The 14,142-nt window shown below is 37.1% G+C and overlaps 1 protein-coding gene across 15 annotated transcripts in view; it reads right to left on the reverse strand.

The window, feature by feature from the left end:
* Nucleotides 1-213: 213 nt before the first annotated feature.
* The window catches only part of LOC309493639 (cell adhesion molecule CEACAM5-like), a 76,629-nt gene continuing 62,700 nt past the window's right edge, over nt 214-14,142 (reverse strand). For 4 of the 15 annotated variants that reach the window (XM_082162798.1, XM_082162807.1, XM_082162806.1 and 1 more), the window contains 15 exons: nt 13,754-14,011; nt 13,401-13,658; nt 13,055-13,312; nt 12,626-12,880; nt 12,198-12,455; nt 11,847-12,104; nt 11,416-11,673; nt 11,068-11,322; nt 10,634-10,888; nt 3,035-3,289; nt 2,825-2,909; nt 1,986-2,025; nt 1,036-1,113; nt 895-961; nt 216-748 (listed from right to left, as the gene is read on the reverse strand). In XM_082162798.1, the coding sequence (XP_082018924.1) occupies nt 929-961; nt 1,036-1,113; nt 1,986-2,025; nt 2,825-2,909; nt 3,035-3,289; nt 10,634-10,888; nt 11,068-11,322; nt 11,416-11,673; nt 11,847-12,104; nt 12,198-12,455; nt 12,626-12,880; nt 13,055-13,312; nt 13,401-13,658; nt 13,754-14,011 (2,804 nt within the window). In that variant the 3' untranslated portion in view covers nt 216-748; nt 895-928. The other 11 variants (XM_082162793.1, XM_082162805.1, XM_082162804.1 and 8 more) reach the window with 11 other exon arrangements.

Raw genomic sequence — 14,142 nt, forward strand, 5'->3', positions numbered from 1 at the left:
ATAAACTCCAGCTAAATGTAAGGGGTGTTTTGGAGAAAACATGAAAAAAGTATTGAAAACAAATAAAAGTGATGCAGAAACCCATGTTTTGTCATTAACAATTTTAATATTGATATGTTTTAATGGAATCAATACCAAATAAGTAGCTTGTGAGAATCAATATATATATATATATATATATATATATATATATATATATATATATATATATATATATATATATATATATATATATATCAATACTACAGGATCTATGAGCCCTTAAGGTTTGTACAAGCAAATATGAGACGATCACAAATTACACAACTAAAAAATTTAAAAACACATTTAAAGTGAGAGTTACAGGAACACAAAAGACAGAATAACAGAAGCTGATTATATTGAGCACTTTGAGAGCAAAAAAAAAAAAATTCCATTGTGAATGAATTCCATTATCAGAATAAAATGATCAAATATGATTTAAAAGCAGGACAATTTTGTAAAAAGAGAAAGCATAGATTGTTTGCCACAACTGAACATCACTTTAGGTGTTTTGACTTAATTTTAACATATATTTAGACAATAACAATTCTCCAGCTTTTAACTTTCATTTAATTCCACTGTTACATTATGTTTCTTAAACTATACAGAAATTAAACTTCTGTGACTCATCACTGATGATCTCTGTCAATCATCAGTGGCTCCGCCCACAGAGCTCAGGATTGGTTCATTTGTGCTCCGCCTCTCACAGCAGAATCTTCCTGTTGATCTGAACAAACAATAAGATGAAGAAAGACTGACTGAAGTTCATCAACAACATTATAAAACCTTTCACAAGATACATAAAACAATCACACTATACTGAAGAGAGTTTTATTGATTATATTGAGAAGAGCTGCAGGTTCTGACACTTACTGATGGATTCTCATGTTTAGAAAAGCTCTGAGGATCAAGAGTCTTCAGGAGGTCTGCGATCAACGGACTGTGTGAAAGAGAGTGAGAGATCGGTCATGTGATCATCAGTGATGGAGTATCTGACTTTGACGTCTCACTTACTGTGATTGTGTCGTACAGGTCAGAGGTCATGGACTTGAGCTCAAGAGCTATATATGTGTCTTCATTGGGATCAGAGATCTACAGGAGAGACAGAAGGACACACACATTGTGAGTTCATGTTTTAACCCTCTGATGGTCTTCGTTTGGAGTGACACTCGTGGTCTCCAGACAATAACATGTTTTTGTTACAGAATAATCTTCTTCTTTTTTTCTTTTTTTTTTTTTACAAATGTCATTTTACTCTGTATATTAATGTTTTTACTCCACATTTGTGGAGGATTTATGATATATTTAAAATGTATATAAATAAATGTAATTTTTTTTTTTTTTTTTTGGTTTTGGTTTTTATACAAAAACAGCTTTTTATGTAAAATTCACTTTATAAAAGACCTAAATTTCTAAATTTCATTTATGGAGATTTTTTTGTATAAAAACCTATTTATTTATTTGTTTTGTTTGTTTTTTTACATTTATTTATATAAATTTAAAATATATCATAAATCCTGAGTAAAAACATTAATAAACAGAGTCAAATTACATTTGTTAAAAAATATATATATATTCTGTTACAAAATGACATGTTATTGCCTGGGGTCTCTGGAGACCCCAAAGACCACGAGTGTGACTAGTTTTTTCATTTAACATAAAAACAGATATCATTACAATTAATAACAAATTTTTTTTTTGTTTTTTGTTTTTTTTGTAGATCTAGAAAGGGTTGAGAGCCGTAAAAAGTTTCATGCCATTTGGACAAAAAAACAAAAAAAATTTTAAATGTAATATTTAGAGGATCTTGATGAAAATCAGTTTTACTGGATCTAGAACTGAAGAATCGGGTGTTTGGTCACGAGACTCGTGTGTCTTATACTCTTAGTATCTGTGTACGGCTCATAGCGGCTGTAGGAAACATCTCTGCAGGAAAACACTGTGAATAATTGAGATCATCTCACCTCCTTCATAGCAGATCTTCTGTTCATCCTTTTAGTAAGACTGTCAGAAGAAAGATGAATAAACAACACATTTAAAGGAGAACTCCGATCAATTTTAACATTGAGCTCATTTTTTTGTACATTTGGAGTGCTGTCAGTACAGAGTACAACGACAAAAATCGGTGTTGCCTACACCGTGTTATCCTCTTTTTAAAATTTGCACCCTGTTGACTTCAATGGGGCAAGTTTTAAACCTGCTTTTAGCCTCTTAACATTTTTTTTAATTTTTATGCATTTGGCAGACGCTTTTATCCAAAGCGACTTACATTGCATTATCCTATACATTTATACATAGGTATGTGCAATCCCCTGGGATCAAACCCACAACCTTGCGTTGTTAACGCAATGCTCTTACCACTGAGCGACAGGAAAGCTTAACATCCTTGTAAGTAATCGATTGTCGAGTTCACGCACATAGGTTTAGTACCTATGATCACGCGCGTGAACTCGACAATCGATTACTATGGACTTCGACCGAAAACAGGATGTAAATACAGGTATGAGCGCTGGCTGAATTAACATCACTTTTATTCATATCTTTCACATCTACTGCAGTCAGATTCACACGCGTTCACTCCGAAGGAATCACTCACATTGGCTGGGCACTTGTAATGACACATCAATTTTAAAAAGAGGATAACACGGTGTAGGCAACACCGATTTTTGTCGTTGTTCTCTGTATTGACAGCACTCCAAAGGCAAAGCTTACGCACTACCGCTTTAAATGTAACACTTAATCTAAATGTAATACAGTAATTCTTCATATATACAGAAGTAGATTTTTTAAATGAACTTCTTACCAAATGTACATCACAAAAGCTCCTGATGCTCCACCGAGTAAAACACCAACAGCAACACCGACAGTTACAGACGAGAAACATCTGACTGATGAAATACAGACAAACACACACCAATGTTTAACAGGACTAGATCAGACAAAATATACTGACAGATAAGGAAGTAAGCAGGAGTATGTGGTTAAAATACAGAATATGATTCATAAAACTCACACATGACACACAAAGTCACAGTATCAGAGTATTTCCCTCCATGTTTATTGATGGACTTGCACTTGTATTCTCCACTGTCATTAGAGCTGATCTTTGAGATGCTGTAGATTCTTCCAGATCTTACAATCGTTCCTCCTTTAAACCAGCTGATTTCTGCAGGAGGGTTTGAGTCACTGATGCAGTTCAGAGTCACTGAATCTCCCTCCACTATTACACCAGATGGACTGATGAACACTGAGACGTTCCTGGGAGGATCTAATACAGAGAAATATTCTTATCATTAAAGGTGCCATGTGTAAAAATTGAGGTAAAAATATCCAAAAAATGAGCTACACGCATCAAAAGAATGAGAAGAAATAAGGGCGATTATGTCATTAAAAAAAAGTTAAGTTATAGTGCTGCAGAGATATCAACCTGAATTAGCATGCTAAATTACTAGCCACGGCCCGACAGGTGTCGTAATACCAGTTTCGGCCATGGGAGGCGGTATGCGGGCAACATAACCACCAGCAAACATGCAACACACGAATAACTCGCACGGCTTGTGGGCGTACTTGAACCTGATGCTTTTTTTTTCTTTTTTTTCTTCACATACACACATACATATATTCATATGCACTTGAGATAAAACAAAGAACAAAGAAATGATCATGCATGTGAACTGGTCCCCAAAGAAGCTATCTAAAGCTTATACTAGGGGGCCATGACAAACAAGGAAAAAAGAAAGATGAAAGATGTGTGGCCTACATATAATACATTTCATACATCTCATTCATACAACAAATAGTAGGAGATCCCATTTAACAGATATAAATTTTGTTTAACAGTTTACCTTGAGGTTGAAAGATTTATGGAAGCTTGTTTCCACCACAAAATAATAATAAAAAAAAGATAATTGCGACTTTTTATCTCACAATTGCGAGTTTACATCTCGCAATCCTGACTTTATTTCTCATAATTGCGAGATATAAAGTCAGAATTGCGAGATATAAAGTCAGAATTGCGAGATATAAAGTCGCAATTGCGTGTTACAAAGTCAGAATTCTGACTTTTTTTCTTGCAATTGCAACTTTATATCACGCAATTCTGACTTTATAAAACGCAATTGCGAGTTTATATCTCGCAATTCTGACATATTTTCTCAGAATTGTGAGATATAAACTCACAATTGTGAGATATAAAGTCCAATTCTAAGGGGGAAAAAAAGACGGACTTTTTTTTTTTTTTTTACCTCGGAATAGTTTATCTCACAATTCTGACTTTATATCTCCCAATTGCATATTATAAAGTCGCAATTGCGAAAAAAAAAAAAAAGAATTCTGACTTTATAAGACGCAATTGCGACTTTATTTCACGCAATTCTGACTTTATGGCCCGGTTTCACAGACAGTGTTTAGATTAAGCCAGGATTAGGCATTTGTTCAATTAGGGGATTTAAGTAGCTTTTATAAACTTGCCTTAAAAAAAAATTATACAAAAAAAAATTATACAAAACATTACTGGTGTGCATCTTATTTTAAGATAATGTCAGTGCAAGTTGCTTTCAGTTAATAAAGCTCACACTTGCATTTTAGTCTGGGACTAGCTTAAGCCTTCTCTGTGAAACTGGGGGAATATCTCGCAATTCTGACTTTATAACACGCAATTGCGACTTTATTTCACGCAATTCTGACTTTATATCTCGAAATTCTGAGAAATAAAGTCAGAATTGCGAGATATAAACTCGCAATTGTGAGATAAAAAGTCGCAATTATCTCTTAAAATGTTTTATTCTGTGGCGGAAACAAGCTTCCATTAAGATTAATACTGACATACATGCAGAGTGAGAAATAGTATGCACATCAGGAAGATGTATACAAGCTTAGTAATTGTTTCTTGAGGGTTTGTTTAAAAGAAAAAATAGAGCTTGAGTTTTTCAAATTTTCATCCAGCTCGTTCCAGATCCGCGGTCCCCGGCACACTACACTCATACCAGTGCTTTTTAATCTCCGTTTTTTACCAGTAATGATGTGCGTGTTTCTAGTGAGGTAAGTTTGCCGGGGATAGCGGATGGGAACAAGCTCACATAGACTGTTATTCAAGCCAAAGACCACCTGATACATAGTACATGCATTGTGAAATATATTATATTCAGTAAGTCTTAAAATACCGTACCTAGAGAAAATAGAGCGAGTTGGAGCATTGAAATCAGACCATGATATGGCGCGAATTATTTATTTATTTTTGTAGAATTTCTCATTTTTTTAGGTGAGTGGGATAAGTATTGCACCATATAATAGGCCTATTGCAGTAATTTAAATGGGGTTCAAAGAGGGTTTTGTAAAGAGTAAGTAATGTTGCGTGAGGTAACAAGTGTCTAAGCTTAAAGAACAGACCAACATATTTTGATAGCTTTTTGACAAGGTATTCAATATGGTGTTTAAAGTTTAGGTGATCATCTATAAAGACACCCAAGAATTTAGTCGTCTTCACTCTCTTTAGTTCCTCTCCCTTTATTTTGATCTGGAAATTTGGATCCTCGAAATTAGGTTGTTTTTTATTTGGACAGAATATTATGTAGTTGGTTTTACTGGTGTTTATATATAGTTTATATACTTTGAACCAGTTATCCACATTCTGAAGCTCTTTGTTGAGTAGTTGAAGTTCAAATTCATTTTTGTGTGATAGGAACAAGTTAGTGTCATCTGCAAAGATTACTTTATGGAGGGTCTTTGAGGAATTTTCCAGGTCATTAATGTAAATAATAAAGAGGAGAGGACCTAATATGGATCCTTGTGGAACACAATATTTAATGTGTTTGTTTTCTGATGTCTGTTCGTGAATAGTTACATATTGTTGCCTCAGGTGTAAGTAGCTCTTGAACCAATTCAGTGGTTGGCCTCTAATTCCATAATGGTGCAATTTGTACAGTAGTATGGTGAAGTCGATGGTATCAAAGGCCTTTGAAAGGTCTAAGAATACACCGATACCATATTCCCCCTTTTCAATGGCATCACTGATCTTTTCAGTAAGATCAAGGATCGCCATACAGGTGGTGTGTTTTTTCCTGAAGCCATACTGGGATGGGTTGAGTATGTTCAGTGTATTAAGATAATTAATAAGTCCACTCTTTCCAATATTTTGGAAAGAGTTGGTAAGATGGATATGGGACGATAATTTATGTCATGTCATTTTTATCACCAGATTTGAAAATCGGAATTATTTTTGCAATTTTTGTCATTTTGGGAACAGTTCCTGTGAGCAGTGAGAGATTAATACAGTGTGTAAGTGGTTCAATTATTTCTTTGGCAATACTTTTTAATATTTTACTGCTAATTTCATCTTCTCCAGCAGAATTTGAGCTCTTCAGAGCCATTATGATATTATGCAGTTCAGTGGCGTATGTAGGCTTTAGGAAGAAGGAGTTTGGATAGTTGCCTGACATATATTGTTTGTAAGAGACACTTTGTGGTTGAGTGATGTTTTTTGAGAGATTAGCCCCTATTGATACAAAGTAATTATTAAGTTCATTTGTAAGATCAGTATTATTTATTGTGTCTGGGAGCACGGTGTCTTTATGGCCCCTATTCAAAACATTATTCAGCACTTTCCATGATTTCTTGGAGTCTCCCTGTGAGGTTTTTATAAGTTCAGAATAGTGACTATATTTGCTTTTCCTGATTATGTATACCAGTTTATTCTTGTAAACATTGTATTTAGTTGTATTCTCTATATTTGTTTTTTTAACATATATTTGTTAAAGTTTATTTTTTTGTTTGATAGAGTTAAAGATTGCCCTTGTTAGCCAGGATTTGTGTTCTGCCCTACTGCGTGCGACAGTTTTTATAGGAATGGAGCAGCGAATGGAATCTGTTATTTCATTTACCAGGGAATCATATGCAGTGTCAGGATCGCAGCAGCAATAAACAGTGTTCCATGCTTTAGCTTGCAGACTTGCCTTAAGTTGATGCATTGTTCTGTCGTTTACTACTTTAATTTTTACCGGGTGACATAAAGGTAAACATTTGTAATCAAGATTAAAGTACAGTATTGTTGGGTAATGATCAGATATATCAGAAAGTAGAGCTCCTGATTCAAGCTTAACATTTCGTATATTTGTGACAATATTGTCTATAACAGTTGTAGAAGTATTTGTGACTCTAGTAAATATATTTATAGTTGGAAAGAAAGAGGAGGGGTGTAGTGTGTTAATGAAGTCGTTTTTGACTGCATCGTCCTTGGAGACATCAATATTGAAGTCTCCAAGGAGGACGCAGTCTTTGTTTAATTTATTTGTGTAACAAAATTTCTTCAAGTTTGTTATTAAAAATGTTTAAATCAGAATCTGGGGGGCGGTAAATTACGCCCACAATAATGCTTTTACATTTGTCATTTTTTATCTCAATAAAAAGAGAGTCTGTGTGATTGTCATTAACAGCAAGATCGCAAACATCGGCATGCATGTTCGAACGTACATAGAGGCATACCCCACCACCAGATCTGCCAAATCTGTCCTTATGATATTATTTATAGTCTTCGAGGTTTAAGGCATCTATGTACGATTTGTCATTTAGCCACGGCTGGATCCATAAATAGGAGATGTAGGTCTAATCCAAGAAGTGTAAAAGTCAGCCCTATCAGCGAAAAAAAAAAAAAAAAATTTAAAAAAATTAAATTAACTAGTCCTTGAGTATGGTCAAATATTCACGTGCATCAGCTGGGCTTCTAAATGAGCGGCGATCTTCTCCGTGTGACAGGCACAGAATTGCGGGAAATTTCATGTTGAATCTGATGTTCTTTTTGATCAGCGCCTCGCACACCTCGTTGAAACCCCGTCGTTGTTCACGGACAGCTGGGGATAGATCTTGATAGATGGACAGCTTCTTATTCTCTAACATCAGTGACCCCTTGGCTTTCACAGCATGCATAATCCTGTCTTTGACGCTGGGATTGTGGAATTTTATGATCATCGCTCGCGGTCTGTCATCCTGCTTGGGTCCAACGCGGTGAGCCCGATCAATCTTCACCCTGCCCTTGCCAGTCTGGAGGCCCAATAGTTTCTGGAGCATAGATTCAAGGAATATTTTCGGGTCAGTCCCTTCAATTCCTTCTTTCAGAATCAGGATTTTGAGATTGTCCCGACGACTTCGACTTTCCAGATCGATCACTTTGTCGTTTGCTGTTTTCAGCTGTGTTTCCATTACAGCCACTTTAGTTTGAAGTATCTTAACGGAATCTTCCACAGTTGATATCCGCTCTTCTGCCGATTGAAGTCTCTGCTCATTTTGTGCCACTACAATTGGGAGTTTATCAGTGTTTTTTTTAGCTTATCGTCCATTAGTGTAGAAATAACTTCAGTTAATTCAGCAATCAAGGCAACGTTGTCAGCCCTCAGCATCCCCCCGCCTACTTGTTCCTGAAGCGACGTGGAAACTTTTCCTTTCAACTTTTTCTTCTCTCCTCTAGTGATATTAGGAGCGTCCATACGCTGTACTGTTACTTTAGGCTATATTTCAACTTGCCCATGTAAATGCCAACTAAATACCATTTAAAGCGCAGTTTTGTTTGCAGACGAGCAGGTGCTTCAGGAGTGTTCACCTAATCCGCCATCTTGTTCATCCTGTTAAAAAAACCTGATGTCAATCGTGTGGAAAGTACAGCCCACTACTACATTTCAGTTCAGGGAAGAGAGCAGAAGAATGGCTGAAGCCCTTGGCAAGAGACCCCTACCACCACCACAACCACCCGCTGCAGGGAAAAAAACACGCTCGGAATCACAAATAAAATCAGATAAGAAAAGGAGCCGAACCCGAGTAAATATTGGCACTGCTTTCCATCGCTGGAGACAACTGATGGACATGAAAGAAATGAGGTTCGACTCCGAACTTGCAACATTTCTTTTGGATTGGTAAGTAAGATGCTGTTAGTATTTCGCTAGAAGTTTGTTTTATATGTTTGTGTAGTTTTTTCGGGAAGTTAAAACATAGAAATGTATCGAAGGCTGTTCGATAAACGTGCTAATGTTAGCGATGGCTAACTGTTTGCGTTTGATAGTTAGCTCTACCCACAGATCCGATCCGGTTTTCACCTGTTATCTACCAGAGCCGTCTCTACCAAGCTGATGCTAAAATGTAACATTACCTAAGAAGCTTGAAATGTCTTCGATGATAATGAACCCCAAATGGACGCACGCAGGGTCCGAAACTAACACCTGCCAAGCCAAGCGCCAAATGCGGGTAGATTTTCTGTTTGGCAAGTAAATCTCAAAAGGCTATCCGCCACACTGGTGGGTGAATGTTCATACCAAAATATGAAATTTTAAGCGTGCACGCGCTCTTCTGCCTCTAAAAACGAGCAGAGAGAGAGAGAGAGAGAGAGAGAGAGCCCCGGCCGCGCGCACGCACTCACTCACTATTCAGAGCAGTCAAGTTTCCCCGTACTTTTTGACAAGCGTCCTTGACAGGGCGGCCAGAGCTTCTTTGCAGCTCAAGTCGGCGGCGGTGACAACTTTATTTAATGATATAAGTAAAAATATAATAAATATGTAGTATTGTAATATAGTACACATATATAGCACAATACTCTCTATAGCTCTTTTTTTCTTGCCAACTACGGTATGTGACCTATATTATGTTTATTAAATGGCTTTCCTGAGGTAAATCTGACATAATTGTTCTCCAGCTGTGTTATTGACCTCTTCACGCTGATAAAAAAAACACTGATTGATCGATATTATGTATGAGTAATACATTTTGGTAAGTTGTAGCCTAATGTATCTTTCAACAGTGTTCGTGTTTTTTTACTAATAGCTAGTAGAGATGATCGGTTCACGTGCGCTATGGGATCTGTCTTGTAACATTTACAAGCGCCAAAACGGTATTTATTGTTTGAATTGCGTAATAAAATTGACAGAGCTGAGATTTTTTTAATATCATAACTAACCTGCTCTGTCTACTCTGTCGGTCTCCGTGTCCTCTTTGCTTCGCGATTTTTCTGTGTGTGAGAAAATGGATGTGAGAGCGTGTGAAAAGTGTCAATTGCTTGTGTCTCACAGTGAATACGTGAGAGTTGGCAGCTCTGGTTACGTTGGCGCTAGCTTGGTCAACATCAGCGAATGCTGTCTGTCAAATTAATTTAATTCAAACTAACAATAAAAATGTAATATGAACAAAACGAAAATGAACATATTCACTGGTAAAGGTGAAGGGGAGTAGCTTGAAGATGTCATATTTCAATATCACTTGACATCAACCAACGTTCCTCTGGAGTCAAAACGTCCTCTATTAGGAGTTGGCTCGGCTTCGGCTATGGCTCTAGGGTCGTTGTGAAGGTAGGGGCGGAGCATAGAGACTATGCCGTTTCTCGTTTGTTACTCTAGAGTAGACCAATTCACTTTATGGAGGTATACTGCCCCCATCTGGTATGGAATGTGGAGTATGACTTGATTTTTTGCCAGACATAACACATGGCACCTTTAACAATCATATTAAACTTGACATCACAGAGGATTTAATCACGTTTAGAGGATTTAATGTCACAAATATATACTCTATACTCATGTTTTGCATTTGTTAATCCACTAATTTGTTGATCACAGTTACTGAACCATCATTTACTCACACATGACGTTTAAAGTCACAGCTTCAGAGTATTTTCCTCCATGTTTATTGATGGACTTGCACTTGTATTCTCCACTGTCATCAGAGCTGATCTTTGAGATGCTGTAGATTCTTCCAGATCTTACAATCGTTCCTCCTTTAAACCAGCTGATTTCTGCAGGAGGGTTTGAGTCACTGATGCAGTTCAGAGTCACTGAATCTCCCTCCACTATTACACCAGATGGACTGATGGACACTGAGACGCTCCTGGGAGGATCTAATACAAAAACAAAACAAAACAAAAAACACTTTAACAATCAAATTAAATTTGACATCAGACTTATGAATCACCCTCCATTATTTCACCTGATGGACTGATGCAATCACAGGATTTATTGGATAGGAGGATCTGTGTCAAGTAGAAGGTATGAAAAATGAAAATATGATTCAACTCACACATGACGTTTAAAGTCACAGCATCAGAGTATTTCTCTCCATGCTCATTTCTGGACTTGCACTTGTATGTTTTACTGTCATCAGAGCTGATCTTTGAGATGCTGTAGATTCTTCCAGATCCTACAATCGTTCTTCCTTTAATCCAGCTGATTTCTGCAGGAGGGTTTGAGTCACTGATGCAATTCAGAGTCACTGAATTTCCCTCCACTATTTCACCAGATGGACTGATGGACACTGAGACGCTCCTGGGAGGATCTGTAAAGACAAAAAGTGTAAAAGGACATGCAGTGAGACAAATCATTGCACAAATAATCTTCCAGAACTGGTTAAAAATAAAGGCAGACTTACACATGATATTCACATTCACAGCAGCAGAAGTCTGAGATCCATGTATATTTCTAGCAGAGCAATGATAGTCTCCGCTGGACTCAGACTTAATATTAGTGATGCTGTAGGTTTCACCAGATTGCAAAATATCCCTTCCTCCTTTAAACCAGCTGATTTCTGCAGGAGGGTTTGAGTCACTGATGCAGTTCAGAGTCACTGAAACTCCCTCCACTATTACACCAGATGGACTGATGGACACTGAGACGCTCCTGGGAGAATCTAATACAAAAAAACAAAACACTTTAACAATCAAATTAAATTTGACATCAGACTTATGAATCACCCTCCATTATTTCACCTGATGGACTGATGCAATCACAGGATTTATTGGATAGGAGGATCTGTGTCAAGTAGAAGGTATGAAAAATGAAAATATGATTCATAAAACTCACACATGATGTTTAAAGTCACAGCATCAGAGTATTTCTCTCCATGTTCATTGATGGACTTGCACTTGTATTCTCCACTGTCATCAGAGCTGATCTTTGAGATGCTGTAGATTCTTCCAGATCCTACAATCGTTCCTCCTTTAAACCAGCTGAAGTTCAGAGCAGGAGGGTTTGAGTCACTGATGCAGTTCAGAGTCACTGAATCTCCCTCCACTATTACACCAGATCCACTCATCAACACTGAGACGCTCCTGGGAGGATCTGTAAAGACAAAAAGTGTAAAATGACATGCAGTGAGACAAATCATTGCACAAATAATCTTCCAGAACTGGTTAAAAATAAAAGCAGACTTACACATGATATTCACATTCACAGCAGCAGAAGTCTGAGATCCATGTTTATTTCTAGCAGAGCAACGATAGTCTCTGCTGGACTCAGACTTAATATTAGTGATGTTGTAGGTTTCACCAGATTGCAAAATATTCCTTCCTCCTTTAAACCAGCTGATTTCTGCAGGAGGGTTTGAGTCACTGATGCAGTTCAGAGTCACTGAATATCCCTCCACTATTACACCAGATGGACTGATGGACACTGAGACGCTCCTGGGTGAGTCTAACACAGAGAAATACTGATATCATTAACAATCATATTAAACTTGACATCACAGAGGATTTAATAACGTTTAGAGGATTTAATGTCAGAAAATAAACTCTATACTCATGTTTTGCATTTGTTAATCCACTAATTTGATGATCACAGTTACTGAACCATCATTTACTCACACATGACGTTTAAAGTCACAGCATCAGAGTATTTCCCTCCATATTTATTGATGGACTTGCACTTGTATTCTCCACTGTCATCAGAGCTGATCTTTGAGATGCTGTAGATTCTTCCAGATCCTACAATCGTTCCTCCTTTAATCCAGCTGATTTCTGCAGGAGGGTTTGAGTCACTGATGCAGTTTAGAGTCACTGAATCTCCCTCCACTATTACACCAGATGGACTGATGGACACTGAGACGCTCCTGGGAGAATCTAATAAAAAATAAAAAAAACACTTTAACAATCAAATTAAATTTGACATCAGACTTATGAATCACCCTCCATTATTTCACTTGATGGACTGATGCAATCACAGGATTTATTGGATAGGAGGATCTGTGTCAAGTAGAAGGTATGAAAAATGAAAATATGATTCATAAAACTCACACATGATGTTTAAAGTCACAGCATCAGAGTATTTATCTCCATATTTATTGATGGACTTGCACTTGTATTCTCCACTGTCATCAGAGCTGATCTTTGAGATGTTGTAGATTCTTCCAGATCCTACAATCGTTCCTCCTTTAAACCAGCTAAAGTTCAGAGCAGGAGGGTTTGAGTCACTGATGCAGTTCAGAGTCACTGAATCTCCCTCCACTATTACACCAGATCCACTCATCAACACTGAGACGCTCCTGGGAGGATCTAAAAACAAAAACAAAAATTCACAACACATATTAGAAAATTATGATTTTAAAGTTTTTGAACATTGTGCAGGTGATCATTAACTCACACATGACGTTTAAAGTCACAGCATCAGAGTATTTCTCTCCATGTTCATTGATGGACTTGCACTTGTATTCTCCACTGTCATCAGAGCTGATCTTTGAGATGTTGAAGATTCTTCCAGATCCTACAATTGTTCCTCCTTTAAACCAGCTGAAGTTCAGAGCAGGAGGGTTTGAGTCACTGATGCAGTTCAGAGTCACTGAATCTCCCTCCACTATTACACCAGATTCACTTATCAACACTGAGACATTCCTGGGAGGATCTGTTAAGAAAAAAAAAAAAAAAAAAAAAGTGTAAAATGACATGCAGTGAGAAATCATTGCAAAAATACTAATCCAGAAATAAAGGCAGACTTACACATGATATTCACATTCACAGCAGCAGAAGTCTGAGATCCATGTTTATTTCTAGCAGAGCAATGATAGTCTCCGCTGGACTCAGACTTAATATTACTGATGCTGTAGGTTTCACCAGATTGCAAAATATTCCTTCCTCCTTTAAACCAGCTGATTTCTGCAGGAGGGTTTGAGTCACTGATGCAGTTCAGAGTCACTGAATCTCCCTCCACTATTACACCAGATGGACTGATGGACACTGAGACGTTCCTGGGTGAGTCTGAAACAAACAAACAAACAAACAAAACATTAACAAATAAAATTTGACATCACACACTTAGTTGAGACTTATAAATCAGTCACTGAATGAGTCACTGAATCTCCCTCCACTATTACACCAGATGGACTGAT

The sequence above is a fragment of the Leuciscus leuciscus genome, assembly GCF_965113295.1.
Source record: "Leuciscus leuciscus genome assembly, chromosome: 3".
Classification (NCBI taxonomy): Eukaryota; Metazoa; Chordata; class Actinopteri; order Cypriniformes; family Leuciscidae; genus Leuciscus; species Leuciscus leuciscus.